Genomic DNA, 24,975 nt, shown 5'->3' on the forward strand with positions numbered 1-24,975 from the left:
TTCAATCTCAGAGAATCCCTCCTTTTCCCAAAATGTTTTTCAAGAGCATAAACTGAGATATCCCACTTCACACAATGTAATGTGCTCTTCTTCACTGCAGTGATTGAAGTCAGAAGCAAGTCTGGGCCCGTTACCAGGGTCTTCTAGGAAATTTCTTCTCTCCTGTCTAGCTTGCATAACACCTTTCCATCAAGTCACAATAGTCCAATCCTTCCTGCTCAAGCAGATTTACCATGAGGGATTTATCATCTTCTTGGTTCAGTGCCCTTATTTGTAGACATTTGCATATGACCACCTGAACTATGGTTTTGATGCATTTAAGGCCACTTGATGTTGATGAATGTTATTGCTGCTACTTATTTGTTTATTTTAATTATAAGTATTGTAATGAAATAGAGAGAAAGATGAGAACTTCTGTTTAACATACTTATTTTGGAGAGGGTCTCCTGCTGTCAGGTAAGTAAATGGAAGCTGAGTTTTGCAAAATATTCGAGCAAAAGTAGCAGTCAGGGGGAAAACTGTTGAAACCCATTTCTGTTGTGTCACTTAAGGCCTTAATGTAATGAGATGCTCTATAGATAATTTTTAAACTGTAAGTAACCAAAAACATTTCCATCAGTTTTTCCCTAGAATAATGACAGAGCTTACAGAACTGCAAGAATTCTATGATCCTGATACAGTAGAACTTATGACATGGATAAAGTAAGCATGAAATCCAACATTTCTATTTTACTGCTTTTTGTAAGGGTATTTTTATCTCAGCAGTTTGTACAGCTACCTCTGTCAAGCTGGGTTTTCCCTTGGTAATTATTCAGTGATGCATGGGGGAAGAAGTTTTGTATTTTAAGTTTGGTATTGTTCCCATAAAAGAAACAGGAGTTTATCATGGATTACAAGAGAAGATCCTGGAACACAGAAGCAAGTCATGTTTAATGTCATTGCAGACCTAGTTTCCAAATAGAGGTGGAGATCTTAGATCTTGCTAACATTTCATTAGATTACAGGATTCATGTAGATTGTAATGCCAGTGGTGGACAAAAACCTGAAATGTTATGTGCCTGAGCCAGTAAAATGAATTGCCTGAATGTGAGGATTTAGAGACTTTTGTCAGGATACATGTGTTATTCAGACTTCCCCTTTGACCACAGCAGCTATGGAGCTACCTTATACAGCTCATACTGAACATATACACAGCTAATACCAAGTCATTTTCACAGATTTATTTGCCTTACCACTAAAGGTTTCAGAATTGCATTCTGCCTCATTCAATTTAACTTCAAGCTGTGTCATTATATGCTTTTCTGAAAATTAGATCCCTTGTGTTCAGATAACTTAGCTTTACCTGTATTTTTTTAGAATATTGCTTTCTGTATTTATGTAGTCTTTAATGTCAACCTGTTTGTCTTCACAAAAGGCAAGGCTGGTAATTAGTGTTGCAGCCAATTTCTTCTTGCTGTTGTAGTAGTGTATGTTGTTTGTCACTGCTGTAGCTCTTCAAGGCAACAAGTGGAATAATGCCAAGTACCTAATGGCTTTTATGTTAGCCTGCATATACTTCAAGTACGTAACTAATCATGGTGAATTTCATTGAGATTCACTCAGCTACGAGCAATTTGACTACCCTTATCTGTAGCAGCTGTTCTTATTTTTAAGGAAAATAAAGATTTTTTTTTTTTCTCATGGATATACTTAGCTATCCACATTGAAATTTTAATTCAATGTCATTATTACAGTATATTTTCTCAAAGTCTTCTCTCTGATAATATGAACTTAATTTGAATTTTCTCTACAGAAGTTGCTAAAGTCTGTAATATAGTGTGACAATAACTGTATTCTTTCACTAATACAGAAATACAAATAGTCAAAAAATTATACCAAACCCAGAAACATGATTACTATAGACATTACAGTTACAACAGTCACAGATCATTCCCTTACAAGATAACATCATGTTGTTTCAAAAAATGATACCAAAGCCAGAAACATGATTACTGTAGACATTATTCTGTATGCTGACATTGTTTTCTCATAGATGATGAAATACATGATCAGAGTTTACATATGAAGTACATAATAGAGATCAAGTTACAACAGTCACAGATCATTCCCTTACAAGATAACATCATGTTGTTTCTCCTTCTACCTACCCTCTCTCCCAAGCTTGTTTTGTCACGAGTTGGCAACCATTCAGAAAAGCAGGACTTGGATCCATTCCAGCACCACTCTGAATGGTGCCCTGTGGATTGCAAGGAGGGGAGAACAACCATCAGCCCTTGCCCCAGCAGGAACCCCTCCTCTCAAACTCTGATTGCTGCAGGTCTGTGCTTTCCCTGGCCAGGAAAGTACTGCCACAGCAACACCATCAGCAGCTGTAATGAGACCCCAATGATATCCTCACCTACTCCAGTTCATTCTGCAGCACCCTCACAGATGCCACAGTGTATGAAGTTGTTCTGTTGAGTGCATCCAGTACTCAGAGTGTGTGTTGGTGTTGCTTTTGCAGGCGCCAGGCTCCTGTGGCTGCAGTGTTTGCAGGCAGCCCACAGCTCATGGGTGTGATTAAGCTCTGCACAGGATGGATGGTGTCAAGCCTGCCTTTGTATAATGATGATGATCTTCTGAAAAGAAATGAGAATGTAAGTATCCAATTCCATAAATGTGACATCTCACAGGAACTGTCTTCCTCTTCACCCAAATGTGATGTAAAAAAGTTTAATGTATTAGAAGGGAGGAAGACACAAAAGTCCAGTGGACATGGAAGGGATTATCAAGTATATTATCAGTGCTTCACTCTGCACAGAAACAAATATCAGAATATTGTTTCTGAAGACTTTTCAGGCCTCTTGGAATATGTAAGATGAGAACTTGCCATCATCAGAGACAAATACTTCCCATTCAGCTGGCCATTGCCTCACTGTTTTGGAGATTTCAAAACCAAACTTATTTATAGCTTGATGTGTACATATAGTTTGTCACTGCAGATAGGTCATTGTTGGGGAGTGTATGTGTCCCAGTATTTAAGGTATCACTGATTCTTGCATTGCATGAACATGTTTTCTTAATTTGTAGATTTATCAGATCTATTCCAAGAGGTCAGCAGAAGATATTTACAAGATACTCACATCTTACAAAGCCAACTTTCTGGTTATTGAAGATTCAATTTGCAATGAAGTGGGACCTGTAAGAGGATGTAGAGTTAAAGATCTGTTGGATATTGCTAATGGTCATGTAAGTATTGGTGAGAAAAAATAAATATTTGAATGCATAAATAATTAAATTGAAAATAAATCTTATAATGCTGGTCTTATTTTTCTTATTGTAATTGACATATAGACAAAGACTCAGGTTTTAAAAGTGATCAGTTAAGTTTTGGATTGTCTGTTTCTTAAACTTGTCATCTTACCTAATACTATTAACTGCTCTAATCCCTCCTAACATGAGTATCTTGCTGTGCTGCTTTTCTGACAATCATTAAATACCATTTAACTATATAGAAATGATCAAGACTGACACCTGAATAGGTTGTTACAAAAGCAGTGAAGTCCTGCCTCAGAAGGCATTCTTTACTAGCTTTGAAGATGAAATTCTAGAATGAATAAACTGAGTTCTTCTAAAACTCTGGCTGGGATGAGGACCAGCCTGCCATTTAGTTCAGTACAGAGTGGTTGATGAGGGTGCAAGTCTATTCAGTTCAGCCTTGCAGATAGGTCAGCACACCAGCAGATAGTTTAAACCACATCTGCTAGAAAGATTGGTTGAATAAACTGCACCATGAATGCTGCTTCAGTCATTGACGTGTTCTGTCTCTTTGGATGTTGGTAGTGCTGCTCTTGCTGCTTAAGTAGGGAGTAAGATGGGGTTTAATAAGGTGATCTCACTGTCACTTGTTATTTGGCTTCCTGGAAATCCAGCAAAAATTTTGGTTTTAGAAAGGCAGGAAGCGGCCTTAAACTCACGTAGAGTTTCATTGCTTATTCTCAGGTCAATAGGAAAGAGGGAGTCACCTCTCAGCAATATAGGAGTGCTGTGTTATTAGGGGATTACTCTATATTTCCCCAGAAATCTACAGCTGGTGTCAGTTTCACTTCTAGGTTTCATAACTACTTTATCCATGAAGGATATTGTCTCCATTTTTCTATTAACTTCCTTACCATTGCTGAAATCTTCTTATTTCTTTCCTAGTCTTGCAGCTAAAATCGTATATGCTGTGATTATTCCAGGATATATCCAATATACTGTACCATAACTAAGTGTGTGTGTCTGAATAACCTCCATGCATGTTGCCTCTCAGTTTCTTCTCAGATCTGTGTTTGCATGAGTGAGTTCCTGTTTCCTCTTCACACTTAGGATCTCCACTGGAGCAATTAACCACAATTTCTGGATTCCATGCCCTCATATCCCTGCATCTCTCATCTCCATGCTTCCTGCATGCTTCTCTCTCATACATAAGCTTGATAATCCTTCTTGTGGTTTCTGTTGTGGTTTTTGTTGTTGTTGTTGTTTTGGGGGGAGTGGTTGGTTTGGGTATATTTGGGTATTTTTCAGAAAACTGACATAATTTGTTCTGTAAAGTTAATAAAGTGTATTGTCTCAGGAAGCTTTAAAATCTCTCAGTTTGCTTGCTAACAAAATTTGTTTAAGCTGTATTGGTAGATTATCAAGATACTCCAAAGTAGTGGAAGCTAGTGAATACAAAATTGGAGACTGCAATGCAGCGTTTACTTACTCCCAAAGTAGGTGAGACAGTGGACAGACAGTGTGTTGACAGGTCTGTGGATGTGTTTTGAATTGCTGTGTTTAAGAAGATAAGTACTACTTTACAGCTTGTGCTACATCCTGTAGTCCTAGTCCAATATCTTGTTTCTGACACTGGCTGAGAGCATAGGTTTACTGATAGGGAAGGACAAATGTTTCCCAGCAGTCTGTTGCCCTAGGACTGTAGCTCAGGGCAATTATCTTTGTGTTTGGAAGCCACTGGTGGATTTTTGTTCATGAGTTTGTTCTACCATGTTTTTTTAAAACCATGTAAATTAGTGGCATCAGAAGGAATAATGAAGGGATTTCTTTAGGGATATCAGACAGTAGATCCTAGAAAGCAGTTTGCTTCCAAGTCACTTGATTGGAATTTGTTGGGAGATGTGTGTGTCTTTGGTCTTTATTAGGTATGTCAAACTTACTTGGTCTGGGAAAGGTAATGGAGATTTTAGTTTCCTTCTTACTGGTGTGCCCTGTGCAGATCAGGTTTGAACTACTGGGTAAACTGGGCATGTGCATAATTTCCACTGCTGTTGTTCTTTATAATGTGAATGAAATACACTGGTTTTAATGTCTGCTATCTTGACAAAGGGATTAATTCACAAAGGCTTTTTTAGGTGGATAAACAAATTACAGGGGAACGTGTTTTCAGTTTATTGGAACTGTACAATGTGGAAATTAAATGTCTATCATAAATGAAATTTACAGAATACAAAAGTTAATTAAATGTACAGAATTACATTCTGTAACCACTTATCTTCAGTACTGTAATTAGGTCTTTTTTTTTTCTGACAGGTGGTTTGTGAGGAAGGTGACAACTATGCCTACTCAAAATATGGACGATTTTGTCATGAAATCAAAATGAACTATTCTCCATATGTGAATTATTTCACTCGAGTATACTGGAATAGATCCTACTTTGTATATAGAATCAACACTGTGATATCCTTCCAGTCCTGAAAAAGCATGCAAGCTTCTTTCTGAGGATTGATTGTGAATGAATTTCAGTTGGAAAAGTTCCTTTTGAGCAAGGAAGTCTATTTTTGCAGATAGATGTGCACACATGCAGTGTACTGACAACTTTACCAAACTGAAATTCTTTGATCTACAGATCAGCTGACACTTATACCATCCTTGAAGGAAACGGGAACATTTATCAGTTTTACAGTCTCTACAATGTGCTACAGTCTTCCATGTTTTTACATTTTTCTTCCCATTAGAAATCATCTTAATCTTCATGTAAATGAGATTTCTAATTTTAGTATTAGAGAGTTGATATGCGTAGACTTCAGTAAATACAGAAAAATTATTTAAAGAGCTTGTTTAAGTCATATAGCTTTTAATTTTTAGCAAGAAAGCAATCATTATCCCAAGTCTTTTCAAGTAAGTGTTTGGATTTTTTGTTTGGGGTTGCTTTTTGTTTTATTTTAATTCTTCCTGTCTTCCATTTCTGTGTTTCTCAAACACACATTTATACATCTTATGTGTAGCTATATAGTTTGTATAAATCAAATAAGGAAGATTTTACTTAAACAACACTTCCATAGATTAAGGCACTGATCTCTACATTGTTGTCTCTGTTGTCTACAGAGGCATGTTGGTGGAAATGCTAGGAATTAGACCTAGCAATAGGAGCTGACGAGCTCAGATCTTCAGTTTGGAAAGAATTTGTCTTCAGCATTTCTCCACACTTAAGTGTTTATGTGTGTATGCATAAGTGTGTCTTTCTTAGCAGCCACCAGAATGGGCCAGTATATCACAGTATGCCACACTTGTTTTCAGGCAAGTGTAGCAGGACAGCCAGGTTTGCTACTGAGACTTCTGCACTTCAGTTTCACCACCTGTGTGTGTGCTGGTGCGTGTGTGTGTGTGGGCAGATGGGTGATACTCATTTCATTCAACTTATTATGCAATAGCTATGTTATATAGTGCCATAACTGTCATTTAAAATACTCTAATCACCACCATTAATAAATAATGGTACAGGTGTTCATAGCTATTTTTATATCAATTATGCAAATACACAGATCTTTGAAAATTTGGCAGTTTTGCTTCCCTCTAAAATTTCTTATATGCCCTTTGCCTCTGCAACTCCTTTTCTTAACAAATTATCTGTTCATCCTGTTTGTTGCTGGCTGATAGACTTTCAAGAAAATGAATGATGTTTTAATTACAACTCTGGGCCTAAACTTAATGTTGAGAATGGAAACTCCGATAAAAAGTAAAAGTAGCTTTGCTTAATGTAGATGTAACTGGACAAAAAGCCAGGACTAAGTTTTGGAAGAAGTTGCTCACCCCATAGGAGTTATCTGCAGTTACAAATTAATGGAACACCTGGCCCAGAGACCAGTCCATCAGGTATGTGGGAATGATTCTTTGGAGCCCAGATGTCTTTAATAAAAGATCTGGCAAAATAGGATGAACGCTCAGCTGAAAAATCTGCAAACCATTCTGCAAGTGGAAGCTGCAAAACAATCCTTACTGCAAATCGGAGATTTTAACTCTGAAGTTGTTAGGAACTGCAGCATGTTGTTGTATGTGCATGATTCTTTTCTGCTCTGTGCAGATAAACTTGCTTATTTTACACTGACATGTAGTGCTGAGATTTTTTAAAACTTGTTATCACTTTTGGAGTGATTTAAAAGAAAAAAGCTTTATTGTTGTAAAAGCTAACATGTCTGTAATCTGTTTTTTACTTTCAGTTATATTTTTAGGCCTATGAGTCTTGACAGAATGTTAAATAATGCATTTTATTTGAAACCAACATTCAGATAAATCCATCAAATATATGGGGTGTTGTCACTGAGAGAACATTTTTCCATATAACTGAGTTACGAGTTATAAGTAAATATTCCCTCTGGGCATACAGGCATCATGTTGGGGATAGTGTGTACGTGTGTGTCTGCAGAGTGCAGGCTGCATGTATTTGCTTGTGCACAAATGCATGTTTTACTGCACTGGGCTGTTGCAGTTTACAGACTGCTCAGTTGCCATATACCAACCAACACAAGCTTGTGTATTAACTTGAGCTATGGCAGGCCTGCAGGAGCCCCCTCTGCATGTGTGGACATAGATGTAATATTTGGAAGTAAGTCTACAATTCCTTTTCCAATTTAGGTTTGTTTGAATCCCTGTCAAGGAATTATGTGTCTGTGTGTTGGTCATTTAATCTCTTGAAGTTAGTGATTCATGAATATCACTTCATATCAGCAATAAGGCATTCCAGGGGCAAACTTCAGGGTTACAGCTGTACTTGGGTAGATGAAGTTGCAGAACTTCTGGCTTCATGCCTTGGATTGCCATGCTGAGATGTAACGTTCAACTGTCCTTGGCTGCGTGTTGTGTTTTACTGCAGTGTTGTGTGTGTTACCATGTAGAACATAGTTTGAACACATACATGTAGAGCACACATATTAAGAAAACCACAAATGAGGCCACCCTCACATCTAAGCAAAACTGTCTTGTAGCACATTGGCCTTTATACATGTTTGAATGAATGAGTTGAACTTTATTTGAACTGTGACATAGTTACTGTTATTAATTTTGTCAAAGTTTGTAAGATGTATTATTGATACTTCAATTGATTCTGTTTTAGGAGAATCATTTAAGATTTTTACCTTGCTTTTTATATTAGAGAAAATTATATTGCAGCACCATTGGCACAGCAGCCTTAAGTAACAGAAGGAGCCTTTTATTTGGGAGAACATTGTGGTTGTTCCTGTAAAAAGGCATAATTAAAGCAAGTGACTGGAATAATCATATCTTACAAAGAAAGTGAATTAATTTCTTATCCAGCCATGGACTAGCAAAAATACTGTCTAAACTCCAGCTTCTGTGAAAAATAATAAGTTCCAGTAATAATAATAAGATATCCCTTAGTGGGACAGTAGTGCATAATTACACCAGACTTGTGCAGACAACCCTGGCTTGGTTTTCAACCAGATCACAAGTTTAACTCCCTGAAAGGGTTGTGGGGAAGTTTTACAAATTTTGATCTGCTTTGCTGTAGATGTTGCAATTCAGTTGAAACATGTGCCTTGCAAGCTTTTATTAAACAAAAACCTCATTTCATTTCTTTTTGTGAAGATTTTTTTTTAAATTCCTGTCCCTCTGATTTCTAGAGATTCTGTTGTGTCTTACTATGCCAGCCTCCAAGGATGCCCAAGTGGTGCAGCTGGGATATGTTGCAGCCATCTAACAGCTGTTCACTGGGAAGAATGAGAATTTGAATAACAATTTGTGTGACTATTCTGCTGGCTTATTTCCTCCTTCACATTTCCACTTTCTGATATACTTGATCTTAGTAAATGCAAAAAAATTACCTTGAAATAATAAATTAGTATAGTGTTTTCAGGCACCCACCTGTTATCCTTAGACTTGTGTATCAAAGTTTGACCAACCACAGCTAAACTAACATACACAGTTTTGTCTTAATCCTAAAAAAATGCTCTTTCACTTCCTGAATTACCACATACTTGAACTCAGATTTGACAGGAGATGGTCGAGACTAAGGAAAGGTATTTCTGAGCATAAACTTCTATTCATATTATTTAAAAAACATTGATTTCATTTCTTCCAAAGTAAATGGAAATACAGTTTAATACAACACAATCTTAAATATATTTTCCATGGGGGTGGGGAATAAGGAGAAGAGACAAATGTGGAAGAAAGAGGGCCAAAAGGTTTCACAGGCATTGAAAATTCTTCCAACTATTTGCTCTGGTGGCATTACTATATACTGAAAGGTAGAGGCTAGGGACCAGGTCTTGTTCTTACCACCTTATTTTCACTAAGTCATCTTCAAGTGTCCAGACCTTGTGTCATTCCATCAGCTTTTCCATGCAATTCACATGAAAAGGAGCTGCAAGATGAGGTTGCAGGGATTGTAAGGTATCCTTGAAATACTTCTTAAAACCTCATATAACCTGTCCTTCAACCAAAACTCCAACAGGAGAAGGTGTAGGCTGTGCTTGTGAATGTGTGGGCGTGTGCACACATGATGTGTTTGCATTTGTAGGTGTCTGCTTTACTGTTGTGTTTTGGAGATGGAATGAGGAACTGCTCTTATCACTAATGGTGATTGAATTTGTAAGTCTGGTAAATATTGATGGGCAGGTGGACTCTGGAGTACTGTATTGGAGATGAAAGAGAAGCAGAACTTTATTCCAACACAAGCAATATTTCATGTGAAATAATACCTCAACATGAATCTGCATAATCATGCTTTAATACTCTTTTTTAAACCTAACTGTAGAGGGGAAAAAGTGGGAATTCTAAGACATGCCTTGTGTGTTATCTTAATCTTTTCTACTTCATCATTACAGCTAAAAAAACACCATTATGTTGCTGCACTCTATGCCAAATGCAGAGCTAGTGATGCCTAAAGGTCTTCTGAATTGTTTTGTACCTCAACAATGTGTTTAAATGTAATTAATCTGGCAATGGTTTTGGTTTCAGCACAGTTAAATGTATGTATTTCTGCCTTTCAAGTGATGTTTAGGGTTACCTATTTATTTGATGGGACAGAAGGTTTAATGCCTTTGAAAAATTCAAACTTGTTTACTTCAGTAATGCAGAGGAATTATTGGTGGTGCTTTACTTGTTAACAGTGATGTTCAGCAGTAACATATGTGGCATATGGACTTATCTATGTGCAGCTATTTAATAACAAGTCTAAGGAATACAATTCCTGTTATCCTGTTTGTTGTCTTGGACAGTTTTGTATCAAAATGATGTATACATAATAAATATTTTTCTCTTGTAACAAATTCTTTTTCTGTAGAAAAAATATTAATAAAAGCCAAGTCCAGAAAGTATGGATTGTTTGGGGCACAAACCATTTTATCCTGTCAGGATAGTCAATGGATGACTGTGCAGCATGGCTCAAAAGTCTGTCTTGACAGGCAGCATAAACAGTCTTGCAGCTCTTGAGGACAAGCAGCCTGCTCAGACTGGATCCATATGTCGTGCTGACTGTGGCTGCTTGTTGAGACATACTTGTGTGAGGATGAACAGCAAAATGTGAGCTGCTTCATATGGAATTATTGAACTCTGTGACTTTCTCCCTAAAGATCTTCCTACAGCAAGCACGTCACCTGGAAATAAAGTGCTATGCAACGTCAAATGCTTACTGATTTAATTTTTTTAAACCTAATGTATTATCTGCCTTGAATTTTTACAGATCATGATTACATATTTTGGAGCCCTCTATTGTTTTATGCTATATTATTAGTAGGAATCTTTGAATGATTAGTTTGTAATAATTTAGCATGTAATGATACAAAATCTTGATTTTTTTTTTTTTAGTTAAATTCTAAAGACAGTACAAATACCCTACAGAGCACTTCTCCAAAACCAGATCATTTAGAACCTGAAAAAATTATGTATTTACATCTTTAATATATATATTGATTCTGAGTTTGAGCATTTATCAGACTGCTTTGCTTTAGACTAGCTCATCAGGAGATGAGCTGATGTTGAAGTGTCCAAGTTTAGCCATTCAAGCAACCAGGCTTTGTAGTTGCTTAGCTCAAAGGGGAATGGAACTTCCTGGCAGCAGGAAATTCATGTTGGTATCTGTATACTCTTCTGTGCCTTTATGCAAAACTGAGACTGTGGTTACTAGCTGTGAAACAGAACATTCTATTACATATAATAGAATTTGTATTGGTATAAGTCTATAAATAGGTGTTTTATATGAGTCTGTATCTCTGTACAAAATACATATTCTGTTTATGTTCAATGATTCAGAGGTGTTAGGTAAAAGTTGTGTTGGTTTGGATTATTTTCCACCTAAATAGTGGTTCTGGAATATGTTTGTAGACCTAGTTTCCCAGATTTTCCAATTTTTGCAGTGACCCAGCCTATCATACTTCAACCCCTGTATGCTTTCAGGTTGCTTACGTAGTAAATGGACATTTTTTAATGGTGATGAGATGCATCTTGTTATGGATTAAACTGCCTATATACAATATACCAATATTAAGCAATCCTGAGTTATACAGAGCTATTCAGTAGGTTGTAACACACCATCAGTGCATTTACTTTCAGAACCTTGATCAGCTTTACAATGCATTGGCATTTCTTTTGTTTGGGTTACACTGTACTGTCTGCTGTCAAGCCATGACTCCTGCTGGTGCTGTACTGACTGGTACTGGAAAGACCTAAAACATGTTGAGACTGACTTTATTTTTAAACTGCATTAAATACCAGAGTATTCTGTGAGGTGAGGGTGGATGTAAAGTGATGCCTTAAGCTAGTCTCCCCTCTGAAGCAAGTTGAAAAAGGACAGGTAAGAATGCAGCTCCGTTCTTCACTGGCTCGTGTTTCCCTCTCCATGAGGCTCTGAGCACAGAGGCTGTGTTCTCCCTGGAGTAGCTGCTGGGTGCCCCTGTGGTTCCCATGGCTGATCTGACCTCAGTTCTGGGCAGTAAGACAAAATCACTGCAGCAGAAGTGACTAAACTATTTAAGCAGTTTTGGAAAGGTACATTAAAATCAAGCCTGTTTTTAATTTCATTACAAAAACCTCTTTCTGAAACACATGTAGTTCTGAAACACTAACGGTCATTTTTAGCTATTTCAGCTTTGTTAGCACATGGATAAATGCTGCTCCTTTCTTGTTTCCTTTTTTTATTTTTTTTCCTCCCAAATTGGCCCATTTTATGACAATCTGAGCTGTAGTCCAATCTGCTGGCTGCATTCCAGGGGCTTGTCCCAGCTGTGAGGGAGGAAAGCCCCTGGAAGGCTGTTGGGCTTGCTGATGTTTTGGCCTCAGAGTGGCAGTACTTAGATTTAGTGATTGCAGTTCACAGTACTCAGTTCACTAGATCAGCTTTGCTTAAGAAGAACCCTAAAACTAAATTTCACTATGATTGTTTGGCAATAGAAGCTGGCACTGTTCTGAAGATATCTGTGTTGGTTTGGACAATATCTAAGGAGGTTATTTATTTGTATTTATTTCTTGTCTATATGGTTTCCTATCGAAGCCAAGAGCCATCTCCACTATCTTTATTGAGAAGTCCTCTTGGATTAACACTGGATCAGGCTCTGTGGATTCTGCTTCAGCTTTGCAGGAGAGACAAGTTCTTTTAGAAAACACGGCTACACTCAACTGTGTTTGCATTTCTTTAAATGGTAGGGTAGGATCTGTGGCCACATGTATCTGTACATCTGTTTTGTTGTCATAAAGGTTTGGTGTAATTGGGTGTCGAAAATAACACAGTTGTGCTACTGAGTATCCACAAGGTGAGCTTCGCTCTGGTTCTGTTCTTGAGGTGCCCTAAATTCTGGCAGTGGGAGTGACATGCAGGAGAAGCCTGAATTTCCATTGCCAAAATGCTGTGTTAATGTAATAGAAATACATTAAATTCATAGGTGTTCATAGGGTGGGAGGGAATACTGTGAATAAAATAGTAGTTTATATCTGCGTCTAAGTGCTTGAATAGAAGAGAATAGAAAAGGTAGTGTGTTCTGCAATGTAGGCTAAAAATGGGAAATTGATTTTGAGAGGATTTAATTTGCTTGTTGAAAGTTGTGTAAGGATGCAAGACACTTCAGAAGAGGGAATGCTGTGCTGTGTCTCCATACAGAGCTAAGCTTGTCCTAAACTGAATGCTTGTTTACATGGTCTAGCTAGCTCATTAAGTGTTTTAAATTAATGAGCCTTCTAGTGCCTTTGTGAAGGAAAGAATTATGGCACAAAGAGCAACCATAGCATACTCAAAGCTTGCTACAGCACATTAACCAGGCATGGATCTCTGGATGCTTTCTTTCATGTTGTTACTGGTCAACCATTCTGTAAAACTCTTGATTTTACTTTCTGCCTTCCCAATCTGAAGTCTTGTATTGTGCCAGATTTTAGAAGCTATCATCCCTTCACCTTGAGGGGGTAAAAAAAATAAAGGTTAACAGCTTCTAATAATGGGATGTGATCTCCCAGCAACTACCTCTCCTTAAAACTGGTAATTCCCTGGGTGGCACAGGTGCAGATCTAGTGGTTGGTTGTCACCTTTGACTGTTGCCTGTAATATTTGACTAAAGACGAGTGAAATGGATTCTGGCTTTCTTGAGCAGAGCTTCACGTCCAGCCTAGATATGTCACCTCTGAAGTTACAACACAGCTGGCAACACCCCTTCCTTCCTAACAACCTTCTGGTAAAACTAGCAAGCCTGTTCGAAGCAGGAAGAGGGAGCATTTCTGATGGAACACCACCTAACACAGTTTGACCAGCTGGATGTGGAGGCTCCACAAAAGGCTGTTCCTGAGCTGTTACCATCACTATGTGAAGGGAGATAATAATAAACTCTTGTTCTTGTTTATTAACAAGAACATGCTGCTGGGAACTGGTGCTTGGAGTGATGAGAAAATGGGTGCTCTTTGCTTTGATGAGCAGTGGTTGGCACTGGAGTGGTCTGGCTTGTATTCACACTTCCATTGATCACAGACTAACCACAGCCATGAGTTCCATGCCCGGATGGTTTTATGCATATTTAGTGGGACTGATGTGTTTGCTCAGTATGATCAGAAGGACCATTTCTCTCAACAACAGCATGCATTGTTCTTGTCCCAAAAATATTGCATCTGTCCTGAAGGAGCAGCAGCCTGAATGTGCACTTCTGAGAGGCTGTGCTTCCAAGACAAACCCAGCTTATGACAGAGAAGTGTGTCTGCTGGGTGAGAACTACTCTTATGATTCAAGTGTCCCAAGGTCCGTCCTCCTTTATGCAACAGTGGTTTTTTCCTCTGTTTCTTTTATGGTGGTTCTTGTAGCTTGACTGAGTGGATTTTTTCATGCAGGCTCAGGAGAGGGCTGGAGATTGCCCATTTTCCCCCAGGTCACCCCCTCCAGGGAGTGTAGTTCATCCTGTAGTGTCTGCTCAGCTTGCAGGAGACCTGGAGAGGGAGCAGCTGGATGCATGTGGTGGTTTGCCCCCGCTGAATGCCAGGCACCCACCAAAGCTGCTCTGTCACTCCTCTCTGCAACTGGACAGAGGAGAGAAAACACAACAAAAAGTTCACGAGTCGAAACAGGGACAGGGAGAGATCATTCTCTCAGATGACCCTCACGAGCAATGTGAAATGGGGAAAGATGAATTTGCCAAGCAACACTGAGCGCTGTGCCACAGAACAGGGGAAGGCGAGGAACTTGCACCTCAGCGCTGCGCGCTTTGCCACGGGCGGGCTCCCCGCTCGACGCGCGGGGCGGGCTCGGTCCGTCCCCGCCCACGGCCGTGAGTGGCCGCGGGCCGGGCCGGGCTGCCCGTGCCGCGTGTGCCCGCGGCGGGAGCGGGGCAGAGCCGGCTGCGCTCCGCTCGGCGGGATGGGCAGGAGCGGCGGCGGGATGCTCCCGCTCCTGCTGCTGCTGCCGCTGCTCGGCGGGGCGGCGGGGCCGGGCTGCCGCGGCTGCCCCCGCCTGCTGCGCTTCTCCGGGCAGGTGCCCGAGAACAGCCCGGCGGGGACGCGGGTGCGGGGTTTGCGGGTGCCGCTGCGGAGGCTGCTGGGCCCCGGGGAGCCGGCCGGGGAGTGGGCGCTGGAAGGCGACGGCGCCTCCCGCTTCTCCCTGCAGCCGCGGCCTGGCGGCGGCGGGGGGCTGCTGCTTCTCCGCACCGCCGAGCCGCTGGACCGGGAGACGCAGCCCGAGTACGGGCTCCGGCTGCGGCGGCGGGCGGGACGGTCCCCCCGGGAGGCGCTGCTGCGGGTCCGGGTCCTGGACCGCAACGACCACCGGCCGCGAATGCCGCCGGCGCGGCCGCTGGAGGTGGACGAGCTGGTCCCGCTGGGCACGGAGGTGGCCCGGCTCCGCGCCTCGGACGGCGACGAGGGCGCCAACGCGCGCCTCACCTACCGCCCCTGGCCGCCGGGCGCCGGCAGCCGCCTGCTCTTCGTGGTGCCCCGCAGCGGGCAGGTGCTGACCGTGGGCTCGCTGCTGGGGCTGCGCCGGCTCCGCCTCTGCGTGGCGGCTCTGGACCACGGGCGGCCGCGGCCGCTGCGCAGCCCCGCGCGGTGCCTGCGCCTGCGCTACACGGCCCGGCTGCCCCCCGGGGCGCGGGTGGGCGACACCGTCTTCACCGTCCCGAGGAGCCGAGAGCCGGCGGCGGGCGGCTGGTTCGAGCTGGCCTCTCCCGGTGCCGCCACCCCCGTGGGGGTCGACAGGACGTCGGGGCGGCTCTACCTGCGGCGGGAGCTGCGAGCGGGCGGCCGGGCGGAGGTGCTGGTCAAGGTGCACCGCGGCGGCGGAGGAGGTAGCGGTGCGGGAGGGGACGGGGAGGGCGACGGGATGGGGTCGGTTCTCCCCGCGGCGCTGCCGCGAGTGGGTCGGGATGGCCACGGAAGGAACGGACGGGCACGAAGGGCTGCCCCGAGGGAAGGGGATGCTGGCCAGGCACGGCCGTGCCGGGCATTTGCCATTCGAGGAGATGAAGCCGCGGTGATGCTGCCCTCCGTGGGGCGCGCAGAGCCTCAGGCGGCTGCGGGAGCTCGGGGGGTGGCGTGGGAATGTGCCGGCTCTTCCCCGGTACCGCCCGCAGAGCTTCTGCCTCTTGCCTTTGAAGGAGCAGCTGGAAATGTAGGGAATGGTGTTTTGCTTATGTAGTCTTGTAAGGAATTGCTGTCACAGTAGGTTCACTTTTGTGGGGCCAGAGGCGTCTGCTCAGGGGTTAGCGAGCAATTAGGGCCTGGTAAAGAAGGGGCCACGCCACAACAGACAGCTGGTTTCACAGTGGGGACAGCTAGCAGGGAGCCTCTCCTGCTGCTCTGGTTCTGCTGGAAGGAGCTGGGAAGGAAGAGGTGATGATGCTGGGAGTCAGCCACAGCACGGGCGGAGCAGCACACGGGAAGGGAAAGGACTCGTTACAAAATAGATGTCAATGAGCCTAGGACAAGAAAAAGAAAAAAAAATCTGAATCAGGAATCCTAGGAGTTGGTGTAGAGAACTAAATGGAGATACTGTAGTTATATGTCAACAGTTCATATTCTGTTGTGTATGTTTTTCCTCATAAGACAGCAAAGAGAATGGCTAGACTTCTAGCCATTGAACGATAAACTTCTTAAACCACATTAAGCTTGAGGTGTGTTATGGTTGCAAGAGCCATTTTTTCCATGTGTTACTTTCATCTTAAAGTAAGGTTTAAAGTAAGCGTTTGTAAGTGCGGCTCAGGTCCCTAATAACGTGACTGGTTATCATTTGCTTGGGTTTTTTGTTTTGTATTGTTTGCTTTCTTTTCTTCGATGCTTGCAACTAAAAGAGGGAATACTTACCAAATTACATCAATGAATTTTACAGTCTAGTGCTCAGGAAATGTGAAACATAGAGCTGGGGGGAAAACAAGTGTGTTGAATCATGCCGGGGGCTGTGATCTTCACCAGACTGCTGTGTGCACTCTGCGAGCCCAGAGCTGCCTGCCTGAGAAACTTACTCTTGCAGGAATGGGATGTGTTCTGCAAGTGACAAACGTTTAACATTAGAAAAACTCTGCACAGTATTTCCAGCTACTAACTTTAAACAAATCACCTGATGTTTAAAGTAGAACTTCTCATTCAAGCTAAAGATGGAGCTGGAGAGGGGACACACAGCCTGACTGTCTTGCTAATTTATAATGAAAGCAAATAACCTTGTGAACAGTGTCCAACATATGATTGTGTTGTCCTCTCCAATCTGGTGCACATCATGTTTTTACCACTGTCTGTGTGCTAATAATGTATTGACAACAGATGAGCCTCGGGGAGAAAGGAATTCAATGATCAAGTGGGACAAGGTCATTTAGGCACTCCTTTAAGCTACTTTGGAAACCAAAACTCTCTCATAACTTTGTATAATAACAAACTTGGGATATTTTTCTGTCTGCTTATTTTACAAAAGTATGGTGAAATGGTGAAAGGATTCGAGCATCCATTTTTTTAATCTGAAGAGACCTGGTGAACTGTCAAAAGTCAAACAGAATTGACTTTGGTCTGTTCCTCATTTCTCCTCATGTCTCTTACTAAATGTAATTAAAAATCACTCACAAAGCAATCAATATTATGGAACATGTGCCAAACTTTTAATAACCTTTTTAATTGAAAAACAAAGCTATCAGACCTTTATTAATTGCCATCTCTTATGTAAAAAACATGAATGGACTTAGGCATTTCACAGGTGCTCCTTCTCTGGGGAAGTGTGTGTCTTGGGGTTTTGGATGCATTTGCCTTTTTTTTTTTTTAAGAAAAAACCAGCTTTTTAAAAAATAAGCTTTAAAAAAATCAAACAGTAGGTCAGATAGTCACTTAGAGCACAGTTTCCTGCAACAGTAGTCCTAGAAGACAAGGTATTTCTGGGTGCAGTTGAAATACTGAAATAAACTGAGTGCAGAGTACAGTAACCTTCTGAATCTTCCCAGCTGCTCAGTAGCACACAGAGCTGTGATAGGGAGGGGGCTGCCATCTGTTTTGTGGGGACCCTGTCGCAGGCACTGTGCAAACACAGCTGTTCTCCCCTGGAATATACATGTGCTACATGGACTGTGCGTCGTAAAGATGTTGGCACAACTTCTGTGGCTTGTCTTACTTACCTACACAGAGCAGTTTGCATCTTCTTTAGGAATCTGGCAGCCTCCATCTGTCTGTCAAAGCCTTGCTGTTCTGGGCTCTGTGCATGGACAGTTGTGGATTGGACCTGGATTTTAAACAACAAGTCCCCCCTCTCCTAGATTGCTTTCTTCAATTCACCATTTTTTACACTTTTTGGACCTGAAGCTGCAAAGGTGTCCTTGGTTCTCAGGCTGGAAAACGATTGTTTTTTCTGACTAAACTGTGAGGAGAACTTGCTAACATTTATATGAAATTCACAGTTACGCACTAAAGCAGTACAGAATCTGAAAAGTATGAAAGCTAAATCTTAGGGCATCAATACAAAAGTGTGAGTTGCAGACCAACATTTCTCATCCAGATTTTCTTTTGGGACATTTCACATCTGGAAACACTGACTGCACCGTCAGAACAGTGTGTGGCTGGAGCATGGAAAGGCTGGGGGTGGTGAGGAAGAGTTGAAGCTCCCTTTCTCTTCCATGTCTGCCTCTGTTCATGCACACCTACAAGCACCTACACAGGTTCTCATCCTTCTCATACCAACTTAGGGTGGGATGTGCAGGTGCTGTTTCCTCTTCTGCCCTCTCTGATGCTGGCAATAGCTACTGGTGCACACTGTGTAGAAGTTTGAGGTTTATGACTTTGTCTATCATCTTCAAAAAGCAATTTCTTACCTCTGTTCTCCAACTCTACAGGACTTTTAGCTCTCTCTTTGGTTTGGTTTGGAGTATTTTCTGGTGTTTTGTTTTGTTTGTTTGGTTTGGGATTTTTTGTTTGTTTTGATTTTGGTTTGTTTGTTTCTTTAAATTTAAGAGCCTGTCACAAAGGGCTTACAGGGTGCACACTGCTTGGCTTGGGATAGTGAGACCCAGTGGGAGATGTCCATGTTCCTGCACACACTCACACTGCAGATACACCCCACGTGCTGTCTAACTGAAAACAACTGTGGAATAAGTCATTCCATTATCTACAGAGGGTAATTTTGTTTGGCAACAGTAGGAACTCAAAAAAAACATGGCAAGAAAAAACTCTTCCCCTCCAATGTGTCTGCAGTGCTCTGAAGGGTTAAAGGGATGCCTCAAGACCTCAGAGAGGGTGAACACTCACTGGAGTGAGTAAAACAGTCACAAGGCTGTTCAGTATTTTCCTGCATTTGGAGGTGAGATGGAAATCTCATTCCCTGCCCCCTTTCAGGTGGGATAACAACTGTTTACTACTGTAAGTGAATTCCTAGGAGATGGATCTTAACCCTGACTGAGGAGGCTGTAGCATAGTGCAGTTCCTTCAGTGCAGTGTCTTATGGTAGACTATGATCAGTGTTGAACTCTTAAGATTCAGTGGAAGCAAACTGCATTTTAAAAAGACATGTCAGGTCTTGACATTCCTGTAAATGCTGCACATGGAAGGAATATGTGGTTTGAGTCCCTTCTACTTTCTTAAGAAATTTCCATGGGATGCCTGCTGGGAAGGGAAACATTTCAATCCATGTAATTGTAAAAGCTGACAAGTAATTAATGTATGTTGCTGGCTGTGATTTCAAAACAAGATGTAGGTTAGGTTTGGGGTGGGTTGGTTTTTTGGGTTTTTTGTTTTTGTTTTTGTTTTTGTTTTTGTTTTTGTTTTTGTTTTTGTTTTTTTTTTTTTTGTGGGGGGGGTTTTTTTTGGCATGTTTGTTTGGTTTTGGTTTTTTGCTTTATTTTGGGTTTGTTGTTGTTGTTGTTTTTTAACAGAGCCAGAAATGTCCCACTGCTTCCTGGCAACTCTTGACATTTTTATAACATAAGTCTCACTCCAGAAACAGAAACTTGACTTGATCGGTATTGAGGTCACATTACATGCTTTTTTTTTTTTTTTTTTTTTTTTGGGTGTTTCCTCCTGGTATCAGACTGATTAAAACCATCTGTGGATGCCATTTGTGTGCCTCCCGATTCAGGTACGGACAGAAGAAGTTTGCTTCACTTGACCCATGAAACCACTTTAATGGCCAGGGCTCACTGGATGAAAGAGCAAGCTCTGGGATGAAGGTTATTACTTTACCATGTCTGCAAATATCTTTGGAAAAACTTTGCTGTGAAAAAAAAAAATCATACATAATGATCCAGAGTCTATAAATTAGTCTTAAGAATGTCTGACAAAGTCATTCATTTTGAGATGCCTACAACAAGCTTAAAACTGAAGAGGTAAATGTAAAGCTTATGTTACAAGTATTCTTGTAAGTTACACAAGCTATTTAACCTCTGAGAAAACCTATCATAACAAATATGAGAGAAAAGCAGTGGGAGACCTTAAAAATAGAACACTCAACTCTTTATTCTTAAGATTAGCATCTTGAATCCTTTTATACAGACTATGATTTAGTATTTCTGAGTTTTCATTACATTTCAACAGCAGGAAGGCATTTAAAAATCTGGGTTTAGACCCAGATCAAAGCTGCACCATGCCAGACACAGCCCTGCATGCTCCTGGTGCTGCCTCACGCCCCAGGAGTGCCCAGCAGTGTTTGATTTTCATTTACTGGCAGGAGCTGGCTCACCTGGGGCTGCCTTTACACACCTGCCTTGCACATGGGAGGCCCAAAATTCCCACCTGTCACGTTTGCAGAGGCAGTTTGTGCTCTCCTCCCCAGGGAGCAGAGGCTTCACGGCTGTTTTGGGGCAGGCACTGGGGGTTCCTTGCTGCAGCAGTCAGACCTTGGCTGCTGCAGTACTGCAGCTTGAGCACTGAGGTTGGTTTGCTGGTGGAAATTGCCCAAAATTTAAGAAAATGTAGGGCAGAAAGTTTAAGAAAAGCCTTTAAAAACCTGACCTGAGGAAACAGGCTGATGGAAAGGACTTGGAATTCTGCTCCTGTCATGAATGTTGCTGATGGAATGCCCAAAAAGCAGTGTTGGTGACAACAAAGTGAGGAGCCATTGGTTCCTGTGGGTGGCTGAGCAAACCCTGTGTGTGGCACAGACCCTGACCTGTGAGAGAAGCAACCAAGGGCCGTGCCTGTGGAAGAGGATCTGTTTAGAAATCTAGCATATAAGGAGAACTGGAAGGGAATCCAGCAGCTTTACCTTTTAATTTCTTAGGGCACAGCAGAGAGCAGCAGCTGCTGCTCCAAGCCCCCTCTGGGTGCTGCTGGGTCTGAGCTGCTCCCACAGCTGCATCCAGGGCTGCAAAGGGGTAAAGCTAATATTGCTACAATGCTTTTTGGCATCTTTTTGTACATACCAAACACATTTGTTGTCCTAAAATGATTGTATTTTGCTGGTGACATTAAGTGTTTGGAAAGAAGCTAATGGACTCTTAAGTGTGGTCATAGGAGCAGCTCTTACTGCATGAAGCCTCAGCAAGCAACTTTTTATTTTAAAAATGTTTGAAAAACCTTCAGGGAGAAGAGACTTAATTATGTTAAAGGACAAGTGATAAATGCCTGTAGTTTTTCCACAGGAAAACTGAACATCAAAGCAAAGTGACTCCTAAACACCGAAGGACTCAGACTCTGCTACAGCCTCTCAGGAAAAAAAAAATTGTCCCACACAAACTACTTTAACCTTAATAAGTGCCACTTCAGTGAGGAAGAGCAAGTGCTGTGCTGGGTAGGATGACAAGACATGATTGTAGTGTGTCTTACTGCACTTTCCTTCTTTAAAAGCCATAAAAAATCCCCCAAATGCCCTCTGTGCTGTTGACTCCTCAGCTACTCTTACTACATTGGTGTGATCTGACTTCCTCATCAACTGATGTGCCTGCAAATAATTATTTTTTGTATAGTATTTAATAACATTTCTGCTGAGGACTAGCCAGCTGTTAACATGGCACACTAATAAAAACTTATGTGTAATTCTGCTATATGGAAGCTTTTGAGATCCTGTAAATTATTGTTCCTCCTGCCTTCTCTGTGGTGCTGCGTTTCTAATTCCCCTGTTGTGTGGTAGGGAGCAGCTCTTGGCAGATGCAGTAGATTTAAGGGTTGAGGCAGAAATGCTGCTCCTATAATCGCAGGTCTGAGAGTGCTTCAGACAACAGACAACACAAAAGTAAAACAGATTTTAAAAACTAGAGGAGAATGCCACAGGCAAAATGATGTGATAGCAGTAAAAATACGATGGATTTGGAAGTCCTGTTCCTATAACTGCCTGAAGCTTTTCCTGTGGTGTACAGTCATCTGCCTGAGGAAATGTTCTTTGCTGCCTAGCAATTGCTGAGGTTCTCAGACACCCCGTGTGGCAGAGGTACCCACTGTAGCTGTGCATTCACACAGAAGGTGAGAGATTGGCTGAACATGTTTCTCTGCTGTCCAATGTGGCAGAGGTACCCACTGTAGCATTCACACAGAAGGTGAGAGATTGGCTGAACATGTTTCTCTGCTGTCCATGAGTGCAGTGGCACCTGCAGATGCCTCTTAGCTCCATGGTCCCACTGGGTGAGTCCAGAGGCAGGGCTGAGAAAAGCAGTCCTCAATAGGGGGAGGGTGTGTATACATACAAAATGAGTCCCAGTGCTGGTGTATATTAAGAAATATGTAATAGATATAATGCAGAATTATCTCTGCAGGCAGCTTTTTCAAGCTTGCTGGTTGTGGTTAACTGAGGAGAGAAAACTGAAATTAGCAAAGCTTTAGCTGAGGCAGTTGGCACTGTCACATTGCCCAGGTACACTGTGGCTGGGGGCTCTTTGTCCCAAGCTGCTGCAGTGGTTTGTGGACTTCCAAAGGAATAAAGAAGCCTATTTCCATAGCTGATGTTGAGGCTGTTACCTTGCCTGCAGGACACAGTACTCACTGCTTGGTCCAGCATGAGTCCAGTCAGTGCCCTAGTGTGTTGCAAAGGAATATGATACTCCTGGGCATTGTACCCAAACCTTAGGAGTATTGTGAGACACCAAATCTGTTAATTAATGAAAGCATCACACTCAGGAATCTCTCATCAATGTTTGAGGTGGAGCTGACCCATCATGTTCATGACAGCAGACTAGCTGGACTAAAGGTGCTCCCATACAATTTTTCTTAAGGGAGTTGGAGAAAATAAATTAATCAAAGTAAGCCTTCATTTTGAAGGGGAGATCTGTGTTGTGAAGGCTGTCCCCACTGTAAGAGTTTCTTGATGTCCCTGCACTTCTCCCAGTGGGGGTGACAGCCATGATGTAGCTGGGGCACAGCATCATAAGTGTTGCTGACTGTATTAGTGCTCAAGACCAAGTTAAAGCTGCTTTCTCTTCTCCTTTACTTCATACCTTTATTGGGGGTGCTTATCTTCTGGCCAGCTGCTGATGTTCAAGCTTGTAGGAATAATTTACCCTCAGATTCAAAAGCCCTTGGGCAGGACAGAGTGGCACAGTGGACAGCATGACTGTGTAAATATCACTAATGATATCATTAAAATGCAAAAAAAGGGCATTTCTGAAAGTGATTATGAACTCTGGTTAAAGATCAAGTACTGCCACAAGAAATTTGGTTTATGTTTAAATATGCCCAAGTAGATTATGCCTGTGGTCCTGAAGATGCCCAGGGGGTTTCAGCATGTAACCATTTCTCAGGTGTGGATTTCCTGGCTATGGTACCATAGTGAGCCAAAGCTGCTGGTGTCCTGCCCTGCCCTGAGGGCTGGTGGTGTGTCCTGACAGCACAAAGAGGGGATTCTAGCCACCCCACCTTGGTGTCCTATTTCAGGCTGGGTACTGCAGACACTTCTTCATGTACCACACTTTTAAATTCAAATTATTCCTTTTGCCTGAGGGGATAGAAACAAAACATAAACTATCATTTTTAATGCACATTTTTAGTTTTTAATTTTCCAGCATTAGTTCCCTCAAACCCACATCAGCCAGCACAGCTCTAATCCTAATCTTAGGAAAAGACATTCTCTTCTCTTGTGTTTCTTCTTAGGGTGAGGGAGGAAACTAAATGATCAAAGGAGTGAAACTGATACCAGCTTGCAAGAGTAGCCACTTGCATTTTCAAAACCCTTTCCAGTTCTTTCTTTGATTTCATATTATTGTCCAAGGAAGGTGTGGGTGTGTGTGCTCTGATCTGCTGAAGAGTGTTAAGCCCTCCAAGACACTAATTTAGCAGCTCTTCATTCCCCTCACTCTTGCACTTGCTACATTCTAACATTTTTACTTAACATGCCCTTAACTGATTGACATCCCTTTTGTTTACATCCCTTTTTGAGATGTAAACAGGAGGTAAAGCTGAATCCTTGGGGATACACCAATACCTCCAGGAAAGTCAGCACTCCTTAATATTCTCCTCCAGACTGATTTTGCCGAGACTCTTGCCAGTGTGTGGTGCAGAGGCCAGACTATCCTCTTGATAGTCTGGTTTCCTCATTTCCTTCCTTGCAGTGGACAATTCATATTGATAAAATTGAGTGAACTGCAGCATCACTGGGTGGTGCTGCATTTTGATTTAATAGGATGCTGTGGTTGTGTCAGGAACAAAATAAACCACTATTGATTTCAGAGGCTTGATCTGTTAATGCCTTTGCAGCTATGACAGCTGAAAACCCAAAGCATTCCTGGGGAAAAACTCTACTTTGTCAAGGCTGGTGTTGTTTCACTGACTTGTTTCAAGCCAGTGTGATAATTTTACACAGTATCTGATTGCCATGTGTTTGTAACACCTTAAAATCCTTTAATTTCTCACACCAGGTGTGTGTGCAAAGGGGAGTAA

At 42.0% G+C, this 24,975-nt stretch overlaps 2 protein-coding genes across 4 annotated transcripts in view; both read left to right on the top strand.

Moving 5' to 3' along the window:
- Positions 1–10,879, top strand: part of DPY19L4 (dpy-19 like 4) — a 32,987-nt gene extending 22,108 nt beyond the window's left edge. For all 3 annotated transcript variants that reach the window (XM_039706035.1, XM_039706034.1, XM_039706033.1), the window contains 4 exons: positions 620–702; positions 2,504–2,636; positions 3,070–3,228; positions 5,551–10,879. In XM_039706035.1, coding sequence (XP_039561969.1) covers positions 620–702; positions 2,504–2,636; positions 3,070–3,228; positions 5,551–5,715 — 540 coding nt within the window. In that variant the 3' untranslated portion in view covers positions 5,716–10,879. The remainder of the gene's footprint in view (positions 1–619; positions 703–2,503; positions 2,637–3,069; positions 3,229–5,550) is intronic.
- A 4,159-nt stretch (positions 10,880–15,038) lies between these two features.
- LOC120500796 (neural-cadherin-like) overlaps positions 15,039–24,975 on the top strand; it is a 57,647-nt gene continuing 47,710 nt past the window's right edge. Inside the window, exon 1 of the mRNA XM_039706212.1 lies at positions 15,039–15,998. Coding sequence (XP_039562146.1) covers positions 15,077–15,998 — 922 coding nt within the window. The 5' untranslated portion in view covers positions 15,039–15,076. The remainder of the gene's footprint in view (positions 15,999–24,975) is intronic.

Source organism: Passer montanus, unplaced genomic scaffold (assembly GCF_014805655.1).
Source record: "Passer montanus isolate IOZ18808 unplaced genomic scaffold, ASM1480565v1 scaffold19, whole genome shotgun sequence".
In the NCBI taxonomy this organism is placed as follows: domain Eukaryota; kingdom Metazoa; phylum Chordata; class Aves; order Passeriformes; family Passeridae; genus Passer; species Passer montanus.